Source organism: Strix uralensis, chromosome 8, assembly GCF_047716275.1.
Source record: "Strix uralensis isolate ZFMK-TIS-50842 chromosome 8, bStrUra1, whole genome shotgun sequence".
Taxonomy (NCBI): domain Eukaryota; kingdom Metazoa; phylum Chordata; class Aves; order Strigiformes; family Strigidae; genus Strix; species Strix uralensis.
Genome location: NC_133979.1, coordinates 2,078,968 through 2,102,965, shown reverse-complemented (window position 1 = coordinate 2,102,965; position 23,998 = coordinate 2,078,968). Strand labels below are relative to the sequence as shown.

The 23,998-nt window shown below is 38.7% G+C and overlaps 1 protein-coding gene across 8 annotated transcripts in view; it reads left to right on the top strand.

Moving 5' to 3' along the window:
• Nucleotides 1–23,998, top strand: part of MIER1 (MIER1 transcriptional regulator) — a 42,286-nt gene that overhangs the window by 14,134 nt on the left and 4,154 nt on the right. For 6 of the 8 annotated variants that reach the window (XM_074875803.1, XM_074875804.1, XM_074875801.1 and 3 more), the window contains 11 exons: nt 3,651–3,675; nt 5,238–5,383; nt 10,610–10,777; nt 13,344–13,476; nt 15,615–15,679; nt 16,003–16,075; nt 19,288–19,439; nt 19,980–20,061; nt 21,371–21,465; nt 21,974–22,101; nt 23,771–23,910. In XM_074875803.1, the coding sequence (XP_074731904.1) occupies nt 5,285–5,383; nt 10,610–10,777; nt 13,344–13,476; nt 15,615–15,679; nt 16,003–16,075; nt 19,288–19,439; nt 19,980–20,061; nt 21,371–21,465; nt 21,974–22,101; nt 23,771–23,910 (1,135 nt within the window). In that variant the 5' untranslated portion in view covers nt 3,651–3,675; nt 5,238–5,284. Of the gene's footprint in view, nt 1–3,650; nt 3,676–5,237; nt 5,384–6,322; nt 6,595–10,609; nt 10,778–13,343; nt 13,477–15,614; nt 15,680–16,002; nt 16,076–19,287; nt 19,440–19,979; nt 20,062–21,370; nt 21,466–21,973; nt 22,102–23,770; nt 23,911–23,998 lie in introns of those variants that run through there. The other 2 variants (XM_074875807.1, XM_074875806.1) reach the window with 2 other exon arrangements.

Here is a 23,998-nt window from a genome sequence, read left to right as displayed (position 1 = left end):
TCCATGAACCTCTTCTCACTCACCACCCTGATTTCTTCAGTTGTGGAGGCACGGCTCTCTGATGCTCCTGTTATTCCTGGTTTATATGCTCTTTTTTTCCTTTCCTCTTTCCTTTCCTCTTTCCAACTTTCCCCAGAACTTTTCCTTCCCAGGCTGAGGTAAAGCAGGTGAATCAGCAAGGAGAGACTCTGGCTGCCCCATGCATGGGTTACCTCTGCAAAGCCAAACTAGCACTACTGATCTATAAGTGCATAAACTGTTTCCCAACTGAGAGGCCCCTTGAAATGCCTCTGTTACATCAAAAAATAACCGGGGAGGCAGGGAGTGGTTATTTAGCCTTAACAATAGTGTTAGTACTAGGTTAGAGAGAAACTGGCCATAAGTGCAGGTTGTATCTTGTAAAGAGGGTTGTTTTTTTTGTCGGCAGGAGTGTTAGCCGGTGTAAAAGCCTTCTGGTAACGATGTGTTTTAGTGGTTGGGCAGAAAGAACCATTTTAAGATGGCATTTGCAGAATTTATTGTTTACTAAGTAACATGTTTTATCCCTCAGAATAGATTATCTTCAGGGCTTTCTAGGACATTAAGTCCAGCTCTCTGCTGCTAGGAGGGCAGAGTAATTTCTGGAATGATCTTTCATCATAAGTCATGAGGATACTTTTTCCCTTCTTAGCTTTACCAGTCCTGGTTCTGCTTTCCTCTTTCCATCTCAGAGCAACTCGGTATTCAAGTCACTTGATTTTTGGTTTGATTTACAGTCTGTGCTGTAGTGGTGAGTCATTGTTTGGATGCAAAGTTACCGATACAGCTCCGCTGTTAAAAGGGGACCCTGGAATTCCAGGGACCCTTGTGCCAGGCTGGGTCTCCACAGCTTGTTTCCTGGGCTCCGTTGAGGCTGGGTGTATTCATGAGGGACTTCATACCCCAGCTGCCATGTAAGGAGGATGGGAAAGCTGCACCTTGGCTTCTTCACAGCCCACACAGCAGCATCTCCATGCTACCCTAGGGAATCGCTTGCCACTGCTGTTCTGCTTTTGGTGGGTTGTTGCAGTTAATATGGGCAGTTCAGTGTCGCTTCGGTTTCTTGCTGTGCCCTCTTCGGGTGATAAAGGTTCCTCTTACTGCTGGTGGTGGCTATAACCTGCATTTGCAGTGCTCGTTTATGACAGAATTATTAAGGGAGACTTAGTCTTTATTTTAAAACTCTCCAAGATTCTTGGTGATGCTTGTCTTTCTCTTATTTTTCCCTTGCACTGCACATGCAGTATTATCTACCTTCTTAGCAGTATTATCTGCCAGAAATAAACAGTTGGAATTGGTTTGATTTCCCACCTGTGATTGCTGCAATGAATATGCTAAGACTTTGTTAATTTGCACTCATAATTGTGTATTACATATTACGAATTACCCAGTTTTGCAAGTTTATCAGACAAACAAAACATACCAAATAGAGATCAGTCATGGCTGGCTGATTTTGCTATTCAACTTTAGCTTAGTATAGTCTGGTAATACTGTACACTGGATTTTGTTAATATAATCTTTGCAAAGAAAGATTTTGAAACTGTAGTCATTGGTGAATCTTCCTATGGCATTGTACAACATTTTGCAAAACTATTTTTAGTGCTTATCCTCTTAACATGAGTTTCAGTCTACTTAATTGTGCCAATATGATTTCTCTCAGCTTTTTTGTGCAGTATTGCCTTTTAAAGCTAATACTGCCTACAAAGCTATTTCTTGCAAGTCAGCAGTGATACTGCACATATTTGGATGTTAGTAAGTGTGGGGAAAAATAGACTGTAGTGTCTCCACCTGAAGACAGTGTATATATTCTGTATGTTCCTTAGGCTGTGTTAGGAGAGCAAAACTTCTTGTCTGTTGTATCTTCTATCCACCCTTTGTGCAAATATTCAAGATGTGTTTTTACCTCTATATACTGCTTTCTGCTTGACACGGGCAAATATATTTTGAGTTTTTCATTCGTACATTCTAGACTTTTGTAAAATGTAGACAGACATGTAAGTGAATTTTGGTCGTGGATTCTGAAGAAGGTGTATTTCTTCTCTCTTGAAAGAGCTGCTAATGTGAAAGAACTTTCTAATTACACACAATTTTTAAAATTTTAGTTTTTACTTTGCCTCATAGCTAGGCCAGGTGTTTTGAGTGGAAGTGGCTTGTGGAAGTATCTGCTTGGCCTTACGAGTTGAAGTCAAAGAGAAGGAAGATGCTTTAGAAAATCTTGGAATAACAGTACAAGTTTTTACTTGAGTTTAAATTTACCAGTTTCTAACGTAATATCGTCTTTTAACTTTGCATATAATTCTGGCTGTACAGATTTTGCAAGTGTAGTAGGAGTACAAACTAGATAAAGTATTACACATACACACAAGTATCTATCGTGAATGTGCAAATTGAAGTTTTCCAAATTATTTCTTGGCCAAATGCCGTCAGTTTTTCATGAAGGCAGCATTGTATATTATGTAAAATAAAAATATCCATGATACCGAATGTCTCAGTTTCCAGAAGGTGGCAGGGAAAGGGATCCTGCAGCTCTCTGAAGGAGAAAGTCAGTTTTCCTAACTTTGAAAAAACCACTTCATTAGGTCTGCTCCTGAAAATAGTTGAAAGATTTGCTTGAATTTTCAAAACAAATGAGGTTTGCATGTCTGACATGCAAATTTCATCCCAGGAGGTTGAAGATTGGCCAAGTTATAAGCAAGGGAAAACAGAATTTTATGAAAGAAGATGTTTGTTCTGATTATAAATGTAAGGTTACCAAATATGGTAGGCCAAAGGATATCTCTGTTACATAAAGATTGGTGTGGAAGTCTATTTTTTTTTTTCCGTATTTCAAAAAAATTTATTTATTTTGTAGTCTGTGGTCATATTAATTTGTGTTATAAATGTACTTGGGAGGAAAGTCTGGCTTGCAAAATAATTTTTTTTTTTCTCATAGCTGGGTTAGATATTAAGATTAAATTGCTTTTTCCTTTTGTTCTGTGAGGAACTCTAACTGTGATTTGTGATTACCTTTTAAAAGTGCGTGCCTTAATTTAAATAGAACAGGGAATTTGTGTATTGCATAGCATGCAGTTTCAAATAGGAAGAATAATTTCTCTTAAACTGTGCTTCCACTGTCCATGTAATCTGGCAGATACCTTGGTTGTGGAAAAGGGGATTTAGTACACAGAGCTAGATCAGAGCTGGATCTGTTAAAAACTAACCTATCGCTACTGTTAGTTTTTAGTTTTGGATTGGCATAAAGGAAGAATTGGAAATGAGCAGATAGAGATGGAGAGAAAGTAGCATTACCCCATCTGGCAAGAGCACCGATTTGTGCCATACTAAGCTGATTGTGGAATTGTAATACTATTTTCAGAATGAATTGTTTTGCTTTATTTTATACTTTCATCAACTCAATTATTGCATTACAAAATAGGCAGTTTTTCTAATTATTCTTGCTGAAATAGTGCAGCAATATTGATGCATAGAGGAGAAAATGAATACTATTTATCTTAAATTGTTTCCGCGTGGTTTTGGTGCTTTATTTGTAAATATATTATTTGCAGTGACTTGCTTTGTATCAGATAAATTATTGAATAGAGTTTGTACAGGTTTAACATAGAAAAAATAATTTCCTGTGTTTTCTTTTTTAGCCTTCTGTTGAGTCTTCAAGCCCAGGTAAATATTTTTGATATTTCCTAAACTTGTGAGGGAAGAGGGCACCCTTGAAAAATTATTTTTGCTGGTCTCTTCCAGTTAGTAATCTAAGGGTATAATTTGGTGAATAGGTTGGTGGCAGTACTGGTGTAAGCAGGCAGTGCTTTCTTCCAGTCTGTGCCAGCACAAGTTTCTGAATGGTAAAATAAACTGGGGAAATGTGATTCTTGCCTCTGCAAAAGCTGCACGAACATGTGTTTGGGAATGCTGATGCCCTAAGGAGCACAACGAGAGTGAGTGCTGGGGGGGGCATGGACGAGACTACTTCACCCAGTGATAACGGTTGCCATCCCTCTGGGCTTGGCTACCCGTTGGTGTTAAATACAGAGTTAAAAGTTAAGGCACTGTGTGCTCTCAATTAATAGATACGCCATTGCTGTCAGTCTTTATGCATAACAGCATCAAGAACAAAAGCAGCAAGAAAAGCAGTATTTTTTTTTACCTCACTGGATTACTAAAAATGAGGGGTTTCATGACTTCTGTTTTTAAAGCTGCTTATTTTCTGATATTGCAGTATCCCAGAGCTACTGGCTATCTAATAGTCAGCCTAAATGCAAATTATGAATATCTGGGGGGTTTTTTGTTCGCTTTGGTACCACTGTACTTAGTGTTATTTATTTCCAAGCTTTTTGGCATCCTACTAGTGGAAAAGCTTTCCAGTAGTTACTTTAGCTGGACTGCCTTGTCTCTTGAGCTCTTATTTCTTCCAGACAAACAATCAATTGCTTTCACACTTCAAACTCTAAAGTATAGTTAACACTTACAGTCAACCCCTCCCTCTTGCACCCTTCACGTGGGTACACTCTTCAAGCTTTGGAAAATGAAATTTAAATTGTCCACGGAGACAAGTGGAAAAATGTTAGCAGGGTTAGAATTAGACATCAGGTATTGCTGAATTACATAGAAACGCTGCATCTGCCAAACCATTCATCCATTCATTTATTTTTCATTGTCACAAAATATAACCAGACTTTTCTACAAAGAACTGTGAAAAAAAGGCGTGGGGAAAATTAACTAAGGATTCTGCATCATAAATAAAATCTGCATAACTGTGAAGCTTACTTTAAGTTCTAGAAAAGTCATTAGACTGTAGTTGTAAACAAGAAAGCTTCCAAAGTAAAAAGGAAACAACTGCCCTGACTTTATATTTTATGAGTACTCTGCTCCCAGTAGAACTCTTGATTCAGGCAGGTTTATGACTATTTTAAGAATTAAGTCTTCAAAACCTGAACATTTTACATTTAACTAGGGGCCTGATGTCCAGATATATAGTACTGTGAGAACTGGCTGGTTAAACAGTATTTCCTGGTTCTTTTTTCCATGATCTCTTACTACCCAAAGGACAGCTTTCACTGTCCTCTGAATAATGAGATTGGCTTTCCCTAAGATAAATGATTGAGGGATTCTGAGGATATTTTAATTTCTGAGTATAATTTGAGTATTAAAATGTCACCAAAATAAAAAATTAAACTCTGCGAGGCCATGACCTAACTAAAAACATTCTTTAAAATGTTTTCTATCAGGAGGTTCAGCAACATCTGATGACCATGAATTTGATCCATCAGCTGATATGCTGGTGCATGACTTTGATGATGAACGGACATTAGAAGAGGAGGAAATGATGGAAGGAGAAACAAACTTCAATTCTGAAATAGAGGATCTTAACAGGGTAGGTAGCCTTAAGTAGTCACAAAACATAACCGCAGCCCACAGTCTCACACAAACCATATGCAGGTTTTTTCCCTTATATTTGGAATTTTAAAAAACCACCCCTAAAACACTAGTAGGCAAATAATATAGATGGGGGAAAGGGGCTGAGCTAGATTTGCAGTTCTCAAAAGTTGGGAAAAGGAAACTGGTACATAAATACTTAATAATGTATAACGCTGTGCTTGTTTAGTTTATTTTTGCATATATGTGCTGGTGTAGAATTTGCATTCTAGAGCTAATATAAGTTAAAGTACACTCTGACTAAACTTACATATTCCACATATTATTTTCTAAAGCACTTGCACTTGATTAGTGCATATAGATTTTGATTTTTTTAAAAATCCCGTAATTTTACATTTCTTTTGCATTTTTATACAAACATTTGTATAATACTTTAGTGGAGCATATAGGAGTGTCTCCATTTTTAAGACAGAGGAAATGGAGATGTGGCTGAAATGATTTGCTCAAAGCAAAGAGTTGTCAGCAGAGCTGGGATCAGAACTCACAATTATTGTTAATAGTGATAAATAAATCTTAAAATGTGTATCTTCTGAAATAATTGCATATAAGATTTATTTGGCATTTTGAAGTTATGCTGTCACTTATGTATTGTCTTAAACTACTTCTCAGACAGGAATAATATTCTTAAATTACAAACTAGGTTCTTTATAAATGCAGAGTAATTTAGATATTGTCTGTGACCTCACTGGCTGAAAAGGCTGAAAAGAACAGATCATTAATGATTCTCAGATGCATATTCGCTGTACAAATTCTATTTAGCGTAAGTGATTATGCCAATATGACTTTAAATTAATTTAGTGCATTTAATCTACATTTCGGGTGTAAATGATAATTTCTTTCTGGTAATTTCAGGTTTGATATTAAATGGTAAACATAGAGATAAATAAATAGTTTGTGAATCTAAATATGCTTCATCTAGGTTAAGTGAGAAATGGAGCTCCACATGTATGTCATGTGGTTTTTAAGTTGAAACTGTGTTTTTTCCCCTCATATTTTGTGAAGAGTCAACATCTGGTTGTGTAATTCTATCACCACATTACAGTGCTTTGTTTATAACTATTTCAGCCATCAGTTTATTCCCTCATCCCTTGGTTGTTGGGCTGCAAGTGTGTGATTTCTCCCTGTGTCAGCTCTGGTGTGATCAGGACGGTGAGCAGTGGTATAACTCAGGTTCACACCGCTCCGTGTGCTGCTCTTCTCTGCGGGATGCTTTTACAGACTGGCAGAGACCTTGTGGTCAGTGTGTACGTGTGTTGCAGGTCAGGCTTTTACAGAGTTTCACATGTTTCCACACCAGCAGGATCTTGCTGGAGACCTGTGGCTACTTCTAGTTGTGGGATAGCAGACCACACATCAAGGCTTGCTTTTATCTCTTTTTTTTTAGTCATGGATGATAGGCAATCTAAATCTCAAACTTATTGTCAAGACAAGTGCTCTCCTGTTTTTCTTTCCCCTGACATTTACATGTATTATTTCAGATTTTCTCCAGCCTGATTTACTAGTTTGGCTCCTTCAGAGAGGAGGTGGCAGTCAGGTTTCGCAAAAGAATTTTTGAACTTTAATGGTTTAACTCCTGAGTGTCATAAAAATTGCACCTTCCTCTGAGGGCGAGGATCTCATTGGTTGAAACTCTGATGAATCTGTAATGCGTTAGCACTTGTGGTTGAGTAGCATCCTGCATTTCTCTGTGCAAGTACGTGTATACGCTTTTGTCTGAGTGGCAGTATCATATCTGTGTCTAGAGGCCTGAAGGCACCCTCTATGCTGCTCTGATATAGGAAAAAATACAGTTTTCTGAGAGCAGAACAGTACTTGAAGGGAATCAGAAATATTGGATTTGGTGGCTCTTTGTGGTATTTCTTGAAAGGTAAGAATTTTTCTTGGGCAGGAGAGCTGCCTGCAAGGTGGTGGAGCAGACTATCCTTGATCATATCCAGACATGTATTCAGGAATACAATTTTCATGTGTAGGAGCATCTATACCAGATCTGACCAAAGTCCTGGCTAACCAGTATTCCTTCTTCAGCAGCCCGAGAGAGCGCTCAGGAAGGTGTGCCTGGGAGGAGAGGCACATCCCTCAGCATCCCGGGCATACGCTGGCGCTGCAGTTTTCCAAAAGGCAGGAAACTTGGCAGCATAATTTTGGTAGTAGGAAACTGCATTCACACTCAGTCTTGGAAATAATAGATGACCAGGCTCCATCAGGGTGCAGAAACTCAACATCCTCCTACTCTCAGCTAAGCTGGGTGTACAAAGCATCAGCTGGAGGGAGCGTGGCGTGGAGGATTTGAGGAGCGTGAGGGCTGGTTCTTCACCTTCATGCTGCCCCGTCTCTGGGCAGAGCACTGCTGGGGGGTGTGTGCTGGCCTCCCGCGTGCCTCGAGGAAGTGGGGAGCATTGCCAGGGTGCTGCGTGTGGTGCCTCCCTGCATTACTTACAGATTTTTAAGCCTGTAACTCCCTCCATTTTTCCATTTGTTGTTTCATATAATCACTTGGTTTCTCCTTTCGGGGTCCCCCTTTTCAGGGAGGGCTCTTGGGTTTTCTTAGGGTTATGCACCAGCATCCTCTTGTCTTTAAATGAGAGAATTATACCTGGAAGCATGCAGTGTTTCTCCCAAATACTCTCCCAGCCTCTAGCAGGGTGCAGTTCAGGCACGTATGAAAAAGATGTTGTCTCTTTGTCTGTAATGCTGTCTCTCAGTCTTATTTTGCCACCTCCTGTGGATTTGTCCGTTTGATTTTTGACCTCTGTGAAGTTGGTGTCCACGAGGCATGTGGCAATGTTGCACAGTTCATGTAGTGTGAGAAGCATGTTTGGTTTTTCAGACCTATTCTGTGTTCATTTCAGTGGTTGCCCCTGAGCTCTTCAATTAGAAGAGTGTACAGTCATTTATAATTACCTTCTCTGTGCTGCTCATGATAGTTCTCTGTTATATCACTCCCCCTCACTTACCTCCACTCCAGACGCATGAGTTATAATCCATTTCTTGTTATTAAGCATCTTCCACATCAGAAATTTCTATGTCTTCGATAATCCTTGTTACTTCTTTAACTTTTCCTGTTTTTGCAATATCCTGAAGCAGTACAAAAATCACAATTTGTGTTCTGTCTGGGAGAGCTGCTGGCCCTTGGAGCTTTTTGAATTGTAATGGACTATTTGAAGTTCAGAGGCTCTACCTAAGAAAAATGTTGTAAATACAATCCACTTTCCTAGGGAATATATAGTAAGTAATACACCTGTTACATGGTTCACACATACCTACAAATTGCAGTACAAGTTCTTTGTAATTCTCAGTCTGTATCTACAAATGGGGTAGTGGTGAGGAGCGCTTAAGGAAAGTATATTACTTTCCAAAATGTCCTGGGGAACATTTATTTGGATAATTATGAATAGGATTTTTCTGATATCTGTGCTGTCGGGTTTTAATTAAGATCACAGTCCTGTCATGTTGTCTGTGTCAATAAAATATGAATTCCCCTCTTCTAAGAGTTTTTTCTATAAAATGATACAATAGGGACCAAGAAGTCAAGAGGGAAGGTGAGGACACCACATGGTGTGCATCTACTGTGTATATAGCTTCACCAAAGAGTAGACCAATAAGTGGTAGAATGGCTGAGTTCTTCCAAGTAAAATAAAATACACAGACAAGGAGTACTGGTAACCCCTCTGTTACTCTTTATTTTTACACAGAGAACTAACTACACTTGCTTCTTGTAATTGGTGTTAGTATGTTTCCACAAACTAGAAATGTGATGATCAGTGAAGGCCCTTAGGGTAGGAGTTCATTAGAGGAAGTCTAAGGTCAGTCGATAACTAAAAAAATCTGATTATCAGCCAAGATGTACATTGCATACTAAGAAGAAATATTTAGAGCAAGCAGACACCTCTAAGTAATAAACAGAGGATTTGATCTTGTGAGCGAGATCATTTTAAAATGCTCTCTGAAAGTTTCTGCTTTGAAAAATTTCATTAGGGATGCCATATGCTGCCCCTGAAGGCTGGATGCTAAGGTATTAAAAGTAATAAAGTAAGTAATTTGCGGACCCAGCAGTTAATATTTTTTATTAATAAAGTGAATGCTGCTGATAACAGTTTGGGAGCCACTACATTTGAGAACCGACCGTATCATTTAAAATGTCTCTTCAGAGTGGACCAGCATGCTAAATACAAGGATTTTTAAATGTGCGCGTATTTTAGCAGATTTGGTTCCAACTATGGATGGTTTTGTAGGCAGCTAGCTTAAAATGTATATAAATCTGTAAACATTACTACTATCTTTACCTGGATATCAGGTGATCCTGAATATCAGGGATCCCTCACCCCCCTCCAACCCCTCATTTTTTGTTTTGCCCAGAGAGGGGGAGAGGTACAGAGAGACAGAGAGGTGCATTTTTGGTGTAATTTTGTATTCAAAGCCAGGGTTGTAGAACTGTGTGGAATTGTCCCTGTAGCACAACTCCCCACACGAAGATTTAATTCCATGTTCAAGCCAGGCACTGCAAGTTCTGGTCCTTATTCTGCTGAATTCTTGGAGACACTGCAGAAATCACTGCCTTGCGCTTGGATAAATTCCTGCCTGCAAAAACTGTCAATATCTTCGCTGTCTGTGTGAAGCAGTTGCTGCTGGTGCACATTTTAGCTGTTTTTTCCACAAATATGTACAAATTACTACATTTTTTTCAGGTAGTTTTTGGACAGTAAAGGGAATACCAATATATATTCCAATAAGGAGTGTGTCTGCTCTGTGTACTGAAGGGGTATGACATAACCAGACGTAATCTGCCACGTTGCAGTGCTTGTGTTTTGGTAAAATAGTAGTAGACAGGTACCGAGGGCAGGATGGGGCATATTGCCCTTTGGTGCCCTTTTAATGAGCTTTATGGCTTTGACAGGTTGTTGGTGCATGATGTCTGCTGTAAATTTAGAAAGGATTGGGAAATTAAAAGTTCCTCTGCATAAAAACCCACACATTTTTCTTAGGAGCCGAAACTTCGAATTTTGACTGTCCGTTCGTTTTGGAGTGGCCATTCTTAGTATGTGTGATCATCATCGCTCCGTTTTTGCTGTGTTATGTTTAAAGTGCACACTGTTGAGCTGTAGAGCAGATGTGGGACGTGAGATATTTTTGTTAAAATCTCAAACTTTGTTTGGATGTTTATCAGGAAAGTGATATGCCAATCCAGGAGCTACTTAGCCGTTATGGCTATGATGGTACCATTCCACTCCAAGAAGATGATGACGATGAAGATGAGGAAGAGGAAGAGGAGGAGGGAGAAGATGATGATGATGTTGATAATGATGACAACAGTGGCTGTAGTGGTGAAAACAAAGTAAGTGTCTACGCTAATTTGAAACTGATTTTCATACAGTCATTCTGTACTAGACAACCCCTCAAGACACCAGATCACAGCAGAAGTAATTTGTAATATAATTGATTTCAGATGCTTTGTGTGCTGAACTCTAATGTTTGTTCTTAATTACGCATCTATATTTCTCTTTATTGCTCTTAATTTCATCTGTATCTTTCCAGACTGTTGCTGAGGCCAATTAGAGTACACGTATGCATATAGCATCATGTAAGAAGGGATTGTAATTGTCCTTCAGAAATAGTCTGACTTCAAAACTGAGGTTTTAAATGCCTGAAGACACCTTTATAGATATGGCTGAATACCTGTTTCAGGATGAAAAGCTGAGCAGTGAAGTGTGGAATTGAATAAAATGTGTCTCTGAGTATTGGAGATTGCTGCAAGTTTTCTAGCTTTACCATTTTAAATTGCATTTTTTCAGCCTGGCAGCCCTGGTTGTACTTAAATTGTCAGCTGGATCTAATGCTTCAAGTATCTTTGCAAAATGTATAGTTTTGAACTTAGCATCTTTAAAATCCCATTCTATGTGCTCTTAAAATAAATTTTATGATTTTAGAAAGGTCTTTTCTACTTGTGTATGTCATACATATTTGTAACAATTGTGCCCTGTGATGGGCACAGCTGTAGTTTCTCCATTACCGGTGGTATTCAGAGTTGCATCCTGAATTCCATTAAAATATGAAACCCTTTGTATTGTCAGTAACAAAAAGCTCAGGCATTAATGGAAGTTGCATTATCTAATCTGGCTTTAAAAAGGATGCATTTTGTTTTTTTGATATCTCACCCATTTTAGAATCTCTGGAATGGAACAGAGAGATGAAGAATGATATATCTGATTTAGAAAATGAAGTTCTTGGGATTTACAAGCTCCCTTGACAGATGCTGTAAAAGATTGCTATTTATATGGGTTGAATAGTTCATAAAGAAGAAAGATACATAGTTATATTACATCGGAAAAGGTTCAGGAAGCTGGAGAGGGGGAGAAACTTATATAACATGAAGTATGCAAAATTAAAATAAGACACAGAACTGGTTTATTTTGTTGTGCATGGTGGTGTTCCTCAAGTCTCACTTTCTTCTCATGTCCTTGCTTCTTAATTACTTCCTGACCCAGCGTCCATCTCCTGTATTCTCAGGAGCTGATTTAAGATACTGCCTATCTTTTCTCTTAAATAGATAAAATCTCAGTGTCTGTCACTGCTGTTAGCAGCAGGAGGAGTCACCTTTGTCCCTCTGTGGGGCACTAACCCTCTGTAGCGTGCTGCAGAAGCCAGTGTGTTCCTCCTGCCCGTCAGCAGCAGGAATTCCCAGTCTGGCACCGCAAACACAGCCCGAGGTTTAGCCTAATCTAGCCCAGGTTTAGCAAGACTGGAACAAAGGTGGTGGGGAGGACTAGGCACAAGAGAGCTAGCTAACCTGTTACGATCGTTTGCCTCGGGGTACGAGAATGAGAGCTCTGAAATGCTTGTATGCTCTTAGCAGAGAGGCAGTAAAATACATCTGTGGGGGTGGAATAATTTTATAAATCATTCAAGCTTTCTCTGCAAGTGCTCATCTTTCTACAGCTTATTTAGCTACACTGCACTTAGCTATTTTCTATTTTTAATCTGCTTTAAGCTGCACATGTGATAATACTCTGGTTGCTGGTAAAGGTAGACATAAAGATGTGCTCTGCCTAAAGCTTCTGTGTTAGAACTAGCAAGTATGAGTGCTTACAGCATGGTCATAAAACACATGAAAGGTACTGACAACATGCATTGAAATAGAAAACACTAGTATTTTTTTTAACCTTTACCATTTTAATTTTTCCTTAACTGTAGTAATTCCCATAGTTGTTGCTGTTTATCTTCTAATAAAGAAACTTATTCTGTTTTTGATCTTTTAGTGACTCAATGTACATACTCGAGTCTACTGTTAATACTATTCCTGTGGGGTTGAACTATACTACTGACATTAATTTTTATGGAAGGCCCCCTCCCTGGAAGGGTTCAAGGCTGGGTTGGACAGGGCTTTGAGCAACCAGGTTTAGTGGAAGGTGTCCCTGCCTGGGGCAGGGGGGTTGGAACTTTAAGGTCCCTTCCAACCTGAACTATGCTATGATTTCCATTTGATTGAGAAAAATATAGCCAGTAAATAATTTTTCCCCTTTTTATGGAAAATTCATGAGGAAGGGTTTTAAAGACCAAAATAAAATTTAAGGTTAAATGAAATTAAATTAAAACCACAAGGATTTGCTTGACTGATTTAAAAAAACTAGGTGCGATAAATAATTGTGGTTCATATTTCTGATTTGTATGTTAGAGTCTGGGTGTTAGATTGATCTGCTTAAAATCCTGGTCGATAAATAGTATGATGTGTTATACATTTATTGTGGCTCAGTCTGGACAGGCCACAATCTGTACAGTCACTTCAAGTCAGATAAAAGATATTTGGGTTCAATATATTGAGAATTTTGGAAAAAATGTTGCCAAAACGGTGTTTGTCACATACAAGGGATAGCTGATTTCTTGTTTGCTTTTTTATATTTAAGGAGGAGATCATAAAAGATTCATCAGGTCAGGAAGATGAGACACAGTCATCTAATGACGACCCAGCACCATCTGTTGCTTCTCAAGATCCACAGGAGATAATTCGCCCTCGTCGATGTAAATATTTTGATACAAGTATGTACAGTTTAGTACTAAGCACAGTAATCTCAGTATGATTGACCTTCGGTTAAGAACAGCTCTAGTTAACATAGTGTTCTGTTTCTGAAATATGCACGTTGATACCTATAAACATTTGCTTGTTCTCTTTCATAACATTGCTCTTGAGTGTCATCGTGCTCAAAATAATAGGCAAAAAAGCCCTGGTTTTAGCTGAATGCTAAATCTTCTCTGCAGATAAGGGACTCTGTATAAGGACAGTAAATAGTCTCTTTTCTGAAAAGAAAGGATTAATTTTGTGGAAAAAATTAAATTTCTACAGTTTTGAAAAAGCAGGCTTTCAGACAGTGTAAATCCTTTCATGACACTACTCGGAGTGCTGTAACAGCCCAGTTTATGGTCCTGCAGACTGGTTTGTATAGATGTGCCCTTCAGAAAAATGTTCTTGTACATGGAGAGCAGGTGCAGTAAATGACTGTTTAGTGTGGTATTACCTTACCATCGTAGTTTCAGCTGCCAGTTCACACTAAAGACATAGGTGAAAATATTTGTAAGTAGGAAATGCACTGTTCCAGCTAGGTAATTGCTGCACAGTGTGTGATTATCATGGCAAGGCCTGGTGACACGGGGCTGTGTGCTCGTTCAAAGAAGGTGAGAGTCCAACTGAAGGAAAAAGTAAAAACTGACATGAACTAGAAATAGAACCCCAGCTTTCTTCAAGATGGCTAGTGCAGAAAACAAAAGCAATGAAATCTGAAAAAGGCCAATAGATTGTTAAACCTGTAATAACAAAGGGGGACACAATGATGAAGAAAATTTGCTTCAAGAATTCCACATTTGATACTGCTGCCAGCGTTGTGGACTGATTATTTTCTCTCTTGTTTTGTTTAAAAATCGGGTTCGCATCCGTTTGAGACTGCTGAGCTAGTGTTATGTAGCTGTCCCTTTAGACAACTCTTATTTCTGTGGCAATCCTACTTAATGGGATCTGAACCTTTTAGTATTGTGCTATCAGCAGGGCCATTTGGACAACAGATATTTTACCCTTCTTTGATGGAAGTGGCTGTCGCCAGTGTTTGAATTCCTGCTGCTCTGTGTTTTAACAAACAAAAGTTAAAGCAAAGGTTCCTCACGATACCTTATACTTGATACTTATTAGCCATGACATTGTAGAAATGCAGTTTTCTAATCCGTAGTTTATTTTAATCCAAAAATGCCAAGGAGCCTCAGCACGTAGCTGTGCAGAGGATTGCAAATATCTTAAATGAACTCTATTTTTTAAACATTACATTAGCGTAATGCAAGTGTATTGCATTATGTTTTGTTTTTTTTACAGTGTTCAGCTGTGTACAGAATGTAATTTAATATACTAATAATTTTAGTGCTGCTATTATGGCATGCTATACATAAACCAGATATTGCAGTTGCTTTCAGTACATTGTGAAAGGCAACTAGCCTATATCATAAAGAGCTTAAAATTTTTGTCAGTCCTTATCCGAAATAATCTATTTTAAATGCTGCTGTGCATCTCTGAGCAGTACATCCAAGCCTACTAAATCCCAGTAAGGCTGAGAAAAGCACGCTTGCAGATTTCTCACACCTTGTGCTGTAGTCTACCTTAAATTCAGTGACAGCTGCTGTAAGGGAAAAAACCAGCAGTAACTGAGCTAGGAGATCATTGAAAATGGTGTTGAAACCCACATGTGGATGCTGAAAATACATATAGAAATACTTTCAGAAAGTAGCTGTTTGTAGTAAATTTGGATGTGGATCATCTCTACTGCTTCAAAGCTGGGTGAGGGAAAGGAAATTTTAATTAGGTAGTAGTAAAACTGATGGATGTATTCATTGGTGCCTTAACTTTTCAGAGCCTGTTGTGTATCTTAATCCATTCTAAATGTGAACGTTGGGTGGGTTATTTTTTAAAGCTGTCAATACTGAACCACGTAGTACTGTCACTAAAACTGCCATTTGCACTTGTGGGGTGTTAGATAAGATGGCAGCGAGGCAGAGCGGGGCTGTCGAGCGGCTGGAGGCTGGTGGGGTGAGAGCCTGGGCTCGTGTCCCCCGGTCACCCGTGCTGCCAGGAGCTGGCTCGGACGTGCCAGGCCATGTCACAGCTCATTCTGTATAAACGTTTGAACAATTCCTTGTAGACAGTGAAATAGAAGAGGAATCTGAAGAAGATGAAGATTATATTCCCTCAGAAGACTGGAAAAAGGTAAATACTAAGGGCTGTTAAAAAAGCCTGTATTTCATGAATAATGAGTTGATCTGTTACCTAGTAACTGAGCTCTATAGATCACCCAAACCCTCTCCATTTTTTCCCCATAAATAAAAGAGTTTTGATAGTTAAAAGTGTTCTAGATCTCCCCAGATAGTCAAAAATACATTTCCATATAGTGCCTGTTAACTGTATTTTTAGATTTTGAACAATGAAAGTTTTAGGGGGTAAAAAAAAAGATGTGGTCATTCTCTTGTTTGCTACCAAAATACATCACAGCTGTGGTTGCTTAACTTCTTGTTTCTGTTATTTCAAAACAGGAAATCATGGTGGGCTCTATGTTTCAAGCTGAAATTCCAGCTGGCACATGCAAATACAAAGAGAATGAAAAAGGTGAGACTTAGCACTATTACCATTATGGCTGTGTTTCAGTTTATTTTCCGGTAGGGAGAAAGAAAAGATTTGATTGATGTCATGTGTCTTGCAAAATAAAAGAGCTCCTTTAAGTGAAAAATAGAACCGTCTTGTCAAACTGTAGTTCACCCTGTACTTCACCATCAGACCTTGAGTCTTGGAAGGGGAAAAGAAAGATAATATTGCCAGCCTTGTATTCTAATTTGGTAATGTACACAAGCTTTCTATGTAGCTTATGTTAACCTCTTCACCTAGTAGATTTAGTTTATGTAAAACAAAATAGATAATAAAGAAATCACGTTGCTGGAATTGGATTAACACGTTAAAAGAAGCAAAACGGTACCAGCAGCTTTGATTTTCACATTTTATACTCTTCAATCGGTATTAAAGAACCTCTTCTTCTACTTTTGGGTTTTTTTCCCCCAGAGCCTTTGGCTGTATGCTGTCAATATAATCAAGTCAGAAGGGTAGACCAAGTTTAAACCCAGCTGTGAGCTTAAAAGAAGCAAATTTTCCCACTCATTCAGCCCATTACTATGAATTTGTTTACACTGCTGGTCACTATGAGACTGCCTCTTTCGTAGTTTCATGTAAGTTTTTATAGTAAGCAGCACGAAACTGGGGGCCTTCCTAGAATCTGAGTGTATGCTCAAGTAGTAGCTGCTGTCTCGCTTCGAGCTCCAGGTTGCGGTAGCTACGCTGTAGCCTGATCTAACTAGGAACGGTCTAAAAAGAGCATCAGTCCTACTGTTGAGTGGGAGCAGGCTCACACGGAAGCTGACACGTTCTGTCAGCTCTGGACTTCATAGCCAGAGAGGTTGAAGAGAATGTAATTTAAAACTACGTGAGAAGCCAGCAGCTTCCATTAAAAATTCAAAATGGCAAATTAGAAAACACCTGCTTTTTATCTGTGAAGAGGCTGCTTTTTGCACACTTCCCTGCTTCTGTCTGAAAATAGAGCTTGAACTATATATTGAGATGCAGTAAATTATGCTTTGCTGGTCACCTGCTTTTCCTGGTATTTACTCAGCTCTAAATGGCTTCTGGCCTCCGATAATAAAAAAGATATAGCTGCTTTGTGCATTGCAGTAACCTATATAAAACAGTTCTTCATAGTCCTGCACACTACTCTTTGCAGAACAGAGAACCTACGTCATGGGCAAAAACTGTTGAGGGGAAGAGTTAAATTTTCACTAATCATGCTAGGGCTATTCTAGTTTTATTTACCAGTGGGGTTTTATGTCTTCTGCCATTTCGTTCCTTTCTGCTGTGTTTTGGATGTAATATTTGACAGGACTCCCACTGGAATATTAATGAAGCTTAAAAAGTTGAAAAATAAATGTCTGAGACTCTGTATTTATTACTTTCACGTACATATCCCATCACCTTATTTGTTCTCTAATGAAGGGGAAATTCTAACTGTAAAATTCCCAAACACTAGGAAGGCTAGTCCTTTCGTATCCAGTCCTGTAACCAAAAGCACAAAAATGCTGGTACTCGTAAGAATTGCTTTTCAGGATGTGTTCTGACACGCTGTTGGGAGGAAGGAGCAACCATGTAATCTACACTGAGCTAATTACAGCCCTCTGAGAAGTATGCCTGGAGACCAAATTAGCTGCTACTAAACAATTTCAGGTTACAAAAAATATGCAAATTTAAAAGATATGTTTTCAGAAGGCTTGGACTTGAAAATCAAAGGATAGCTCTGAAAACTGAAAGGTGCTGAAGCTGCTTTGAGACTTACTGACCCCTGTCATTCGTAAACATTGCAGTGTAATTAGCTGGCATCATTAAGGGTGGTTTAGAACTGATTACCAGTTACCTCCTGAAATGAATTGTTGCTCCTACTGGAGTTTGTATCCCAAGATACCTAGAATCTTTTTCTTAAATGAGCAACCAAACATCAGATTAGGACTAGCCTTTGAAACAAAAAGCTCCCAGAAAATTGTTGGGAGCTGTTTCCAAAGAGCGTATTGTTCGTGAAATGAAGCTGTCTTTCTTTGCAAGACACTTAATAATTTTTCTTACCAGTTTGATTTTTTTATCTGTAGTCTACTTTCATGTTAAAAATAATTTTTTTCAAGTAGAGATGCATCTAGCCACCACTCTGACCTTTCCACCTGCACAATGCTGCTGTGTCTTCCTGCAGCGACCACGCTTTCCCAAGTGTTTGCTCCTTTCTCTTGTCAAAGGTCCTCACCGATCTAATGGAATCAATGTTAAAAGTTACTTTCTTGCTGGTTTTTGTAAGGTTATCTTTCATTGTGACTAGGCCACAAGCAAGGTCCGGATACTTTCCCGATTCTAGTTTTTTTAATAACCTGAATTTTACTTTATTTTGCTATACTAGTTTTTTTAATCCTGCAAAGCTTGTGGACTCTTCAAAATAAAAATGGGAGATAATTCAGAGGTTATATCATTTGGCCATGTTTCTCCCATTCATTTCAGTTTACTGTGGCTTCCCTGGTCTGAAAGCCCATGCAAAAGCTCTGAGAAAACAGATTTGATAGTATTAAAATTCAGGGATCTTTACCTGAATGATTTTGTTTTAGAAAGTATTTCTTGGAAGTGGGAAGGTCTTAGCAAAGTTTTCTTTCAGGAGCTGCTTGACTTCAGAATGTCTGGCATCTGGGTGCAAGTAGTGGACCTTGTTGCTGGCTTTTGCCAAAAGCCAAGACTTTTACATTTAGCGGTCCAGACACCTGGTAGTGTTTTTACCACCATTTTTGGTGGTGTGCTTTTTGGGTTTATGTGACTGATCCTAATCATCTTGCAAGAAAACAGATACAATTGTTTTCTGAAATAGTTTTCCATGCCTGCTGGCTGCCATGGGCAAGACTGCGTGCTTAGGGAAGAGGCGTGCCTGGGTGGATTGTTCAGGGGCTGTGTTGGGTAGTGCTGCTACCTCGTGATTTAAGCGGTTTCAGGAGGAGGACAGGGAAGGTGGAGTTTCTGGAGTTTCCTAAACGGGTGCCAGAATCTAGAGCACAGATTATGCCAGAGATGTGAAGACAGTATAAGGTATAGGATCCTAATCGTTTGGATCTTTTCCCCTGTCCTTAGGTGTGTTCTGCATTAATGTTGGTGCTCTAGTGATCTTCCAAGGTTTCATAATCACTAGCTTTATAAGAGAGAATAAACTTCCATATTGTTGTTTTAGCTTGCTTGTCTTTTTCCTGTGGTTAATTTAGTGTATGAAAACGATGACCAGCTGCTGTGGAATCCTGACTTCTTACCAGAAGATAAAGTGATCGAGTTCCTAAATGAAGCATCAAGGCGTACGGGTGATGAGAAAGGCCTAGATGCAATTCCTGAAGGATCACATATTAAAGACAATGAGCAGGTATATAAGAATAATTAGGATTTGTATTTTAATATTACAGAATGAATTACCCCTTTATTTTATTCCAAGAATTAAAATTGTGTTTGAAACAGCTTTATTGTTCCTTTTGGAAATGGAAATATGATGGGGTTTTTGCCTCTCCACAAATATTAAACTGTTAACTTGGGCTTAATGTTGCTTTATGTGTAAGTGCATTATTTTATATATAAATAATGGTGTATGAATGAATTCTGTTCTTTCAGTTACAGGTTTTTTTAAAGCTATATGGATGCATAGTTATTTTTTAATTCATACAAAAAAAGCCCATCAATTTTACAAATTTATGCACTGGATGAAAATGTTAAAATTCTTTGCCTGGGTCTAAATTTAAACATAGGAAATATATCTTTGTGCTGTCTTAAATTATATTACATTCATTCAAAGAGTTTATTTTTAATCTTTTCTTAATGGGTATTAGTGATTTACTAAGTACGCCTCTGTGGCACAACATAAATCGGGTGGTATCGAGAATGTTAAACGTGTGTCTTTTCATCTTTTCAGGCATTGTATGAACTGGTTAAGTGCAATTTTGATACTGAAGAATCATTACGAAGGCTGAGATTTAATGTAAAAGCAGCCAGAGGTGAGCATACACTGAAAGTTAAGTTTCTAATGTTGAATTCTCTTTTTATTTGTTACACAGGTATTGCGGTTTGCTGTCAGCAGACTGAGAAATTTTATTAGAGCTTGGCGGCGTGTAAGCTGTACATATCAGTGCTCATTTAAATTTCAGTCTCTCAGCTGAAGGTTGCATTAGCAGATGTAATATAAACAGGTACATGATCAAAGAGGGCGTGCAGATTAACTTCCTGTCAGTAGAGCTTGATATTTATATCTGTGACTCGAATAACAAGTTAAAATTTAAAATGACTTCTTAGCGACTGAGTTGTGCATTTCTTGGGCATTTTGTTCCTTGTTCTTCTAGACCTTTTCAGTTCTCAAAGATAATGGAACAAACATGAAATAAAATGAAATAATTCACAATTCTGAGTAAAGGAGAATGAGCATCTAAACCTTTTGTTTAACAAAGTATAACAGTGAAAAGACCCTGGTCTTAAAGATGCTTTTGGAGCTTTAAGCATTTCCTGGTTTGGTATTGATCTTTATACTCAAAGGAACAAGAAACTAAGAGAGGGCACAAGTTATTTTCCATGCACATTGATCTGTTGGTTCTGCTTTCAAACCTGTGGCTTCTCCAGAGTTTACTGTGCAAATCACGAGACGAGAACAATCAAATAGAGAAGATTAGTTTGTTCTCCCACTATTTTAAACCTTTTTTATTTGTGACCTTAAGAATCAATAAGGCCAAATTGTATTAAGTTCTTAGAAGTGTGGCTGAAAGTTATTAGGGGTTTATTCTGGCTTCAGTGGGCCAAGATTCCCCACCCAACGGTGTGAGCAGTGCAGTTTCTGATTCTACCTGGCTGGAATTAACAGCCTATCATTGCTGGCTCTTACCAGCAGTAAAGGAGATCTCATTCTTCATTCCTTTTCCCCTGCTTCTTCCAAATACCAGCAACCAGTTTGAGTCCATAGCATGAACTCCTTGGTGCTGTGTCCTGGCTTGAAGGATACCTGGTGAGACCAAGTTTCTAAGCCCTTCTTCCTCTTCCTGCTGTTTAGTTACTTCCCCCGTGCGGCAGGGCTGGAGTTACTGACCGTTTCTAACAGCTCCTACTGACTTCAGGCAGGCAAATATCCCACCTAGTCACCCAAAGGGAGAATTTTCATTTTTGTACTAGTAAGTGAAATTCCTGGAGGTGGTTCTCATTTAGTCAGCAGACGGTGTAAGAAATTTGAATACCATGTATGTTTTCTGTCACTTAGGTTTTCTTTCATTGGCCGTATGCTTTTTTGTTAAGTATTTTCTTTCCTGCATTTCCTTGCTATAGAAGAATTATCTGTTTGGACAGAAGAAGAATGTAGAAACTTTGAACAAGGGCTGAAAGTCTATGGCAAGGATTTCCATGTGATTCAGGCAAATAAGGTAAACACTGATTTTAAGTGTAGTTTTTTTTTTAAAGCAACGTAATTGTAAATGCATTCTTATCCTCAATTCCCTTCACAAATGACTATATTTACTTCTAATAATTTTTACTGCATGTATGTCCAAATTGATTTCTCAAAGTCCAGACTCTTCTCTAACTGTGGCTGTGAACACAAAGTTCACAAAAGTACAAAAATCCTGCTGTGCGTACATTCAGGAAGATCTGCACCCCTAGAGCCTTACTCTGGTCTTGAGTAGACTGGTGAAACAGGCTTGAATATTCCTCCTGAAGCTGTTGCACACAATATCTTCAGTATTCTTTGAAACACTATTAAATTTTGCATTTCAATTTCTGGGTCTCTGAAATTTTGAGTCAATAGTTTCCGCTATCTCCTGTGTTCTATAAAGAAGCGTTGACTTTGAATTTCACACCTTTTGATTTAAATGGTAGCTTTTTGCCAAAAATGTATTTAAATTCATCAAAACTTGCATGGCACATATTTCCTAGGTACGAACAAGATCAGTTGGTGAGTGTGTAGCATTTTATTACATGTGGAAGAAATCAGAGCGTTATGATTTCTTTGCGCAGCAGACCCGATTTGGAAAGAAGAAATACAATCTTCATCCTGGCGTAACGTAAGACGTGCATTATTTTTATGTGCTTTTACATGTTGGATCTAAGTCTTTATTTTATACCACTCTAATCTGAAATGGTATGACAACCGAGGGATTCCACAGTCCCAATTTGCAGCAGGAAAACAGCCAAGGTGTAAGAAAAGCTTACTAGTGCGTATAATGTAATTTCTAAAATACATTTATGTGGAATAAGGCCAATAATTTGCACTGAACGGCTATTTAATTTAGTTTGTTTTCTGTTTAAATGTTTCACAAATGTAACATTTCTGCAAATATGTGGGGGTTTTAAATGCTTGTTTAACTTTCAATACATGTTTCATACAAAGGCATTAGTCACAACTTGCAGGTGGGATTTGTGGTACACGCTGCAGTACACTCTTGAAATGTGGTGTTTGGCACAAATTCTGGCCAACACAGTGCCCTGTACTTGGGTGCACGTAGCTCCTGTCCCCATTCACATCTCTGCTAGGCAAAGAGGGAACTGTCTGGGCAGAGCTCTGTATTCTCCTCCCTCAAATTGGAGCAAGTGAGCCAACATATTCTTCTGCCCTTCATTCCAATACTATGATTTTAGTATTCCACTCTTTCCACTGACTTTTTCCAAGTCTTTTTACTCTTATTTTTATTTCTCATTTGTTCCTGGCTTCTCTGATGATCCGTCTTTTTAATATTATTGTTTCTTTAAACATTTTAGAACTGTGTGTTGGACCACTGAAGTGAACTTGCAGTATGACATTAAGAGGTGCCATCTGTGGCTTTGTAGACTGTTACAGAGAAGCACCCAGAGCTGCTGGATTTTCTTAACCAGTTGTCAGAGACTGTCTGTCTCCCCCTCTTCTCCCATCTGGGTTGTTTTTTTTTCTGGTTTTGCCTAAATTAGTAGACATTTTTGGTTGTTAATCACCTAAAACATTCTCTGATTCTTTTGCAGTTGCCTGCATATGGTGATCAGAAGTGTCATTAAGGATTGTACTTGTCTATTCTTGAGTGATTTTGCAGATAGGTGTGGGAATTTAGGATGCAGTATCAGTTCCAGAACAATTATGTGTGAGGATATGCTGTTTCTGGAGTTAATCCAGACTAATACCATATGTACAAGGGCTTTACCAACCAGCTTTGTTTGTTTAAATCTTTCATAAGAGATTTACTATTAGTGACCTAAATTGTCGGACTCTAACAGATTTCAGATATGGGAATGTCTTTAACTCTGAAGTTTTTAATTTGCTTTTAACTTCACCCCTTTTGAGGTTGCACATGCACAAAACTTATTTACTTTAATGGTACGTTATCTCTGCTGCAGCAAATTGCAAGAGCTTAGTACGAACTTGCCTGAGAGCATCACCTTGAAAACACGGCCCACAACGTCACAGCGTCTTGAAGTTTCTGCTTGTACATGATCTTGTGGGACTTAGCATAAGCACAGGCTGAATTTGTATAAGCTGGCTGCAGGGACTGGTCAACAAATGTGTAGTTGCTGTGGTCAAACTGTACGTGGGCCAGTTAACACAGGAGGTCTTAAAGTTGTTAACTTTGCAAGTCTGTGCCTTTCAAAAGGTGCAGGGTGTGAACTGGCCGCACTTGCACTACGTGCGGTGAATATTTTTCTACAAATAACACCATTATCTCACTCAGCAAGGGCAACGCTGAATGTGCTGTTTCTGTTGTGTAGAGATTATATGGACCGTCTCCTGGATGAAAGTGAAAGTGCTGCTTCCAGTAGAGCTCCATCCCCTCCTCCTACAACTTCCAACAGCAGCACCAGCCAGTCTGAAAGGGAAGACAGCACAACCAGCAACAGTAACCAGAATGGTAAGCGCGTGCCCTGTTCCTCCTAAACAGAGTTGCCAGATCATCGCAGACGACAAGCCAGAGGGGAAAAACAAGCCTGTCTTAGTTT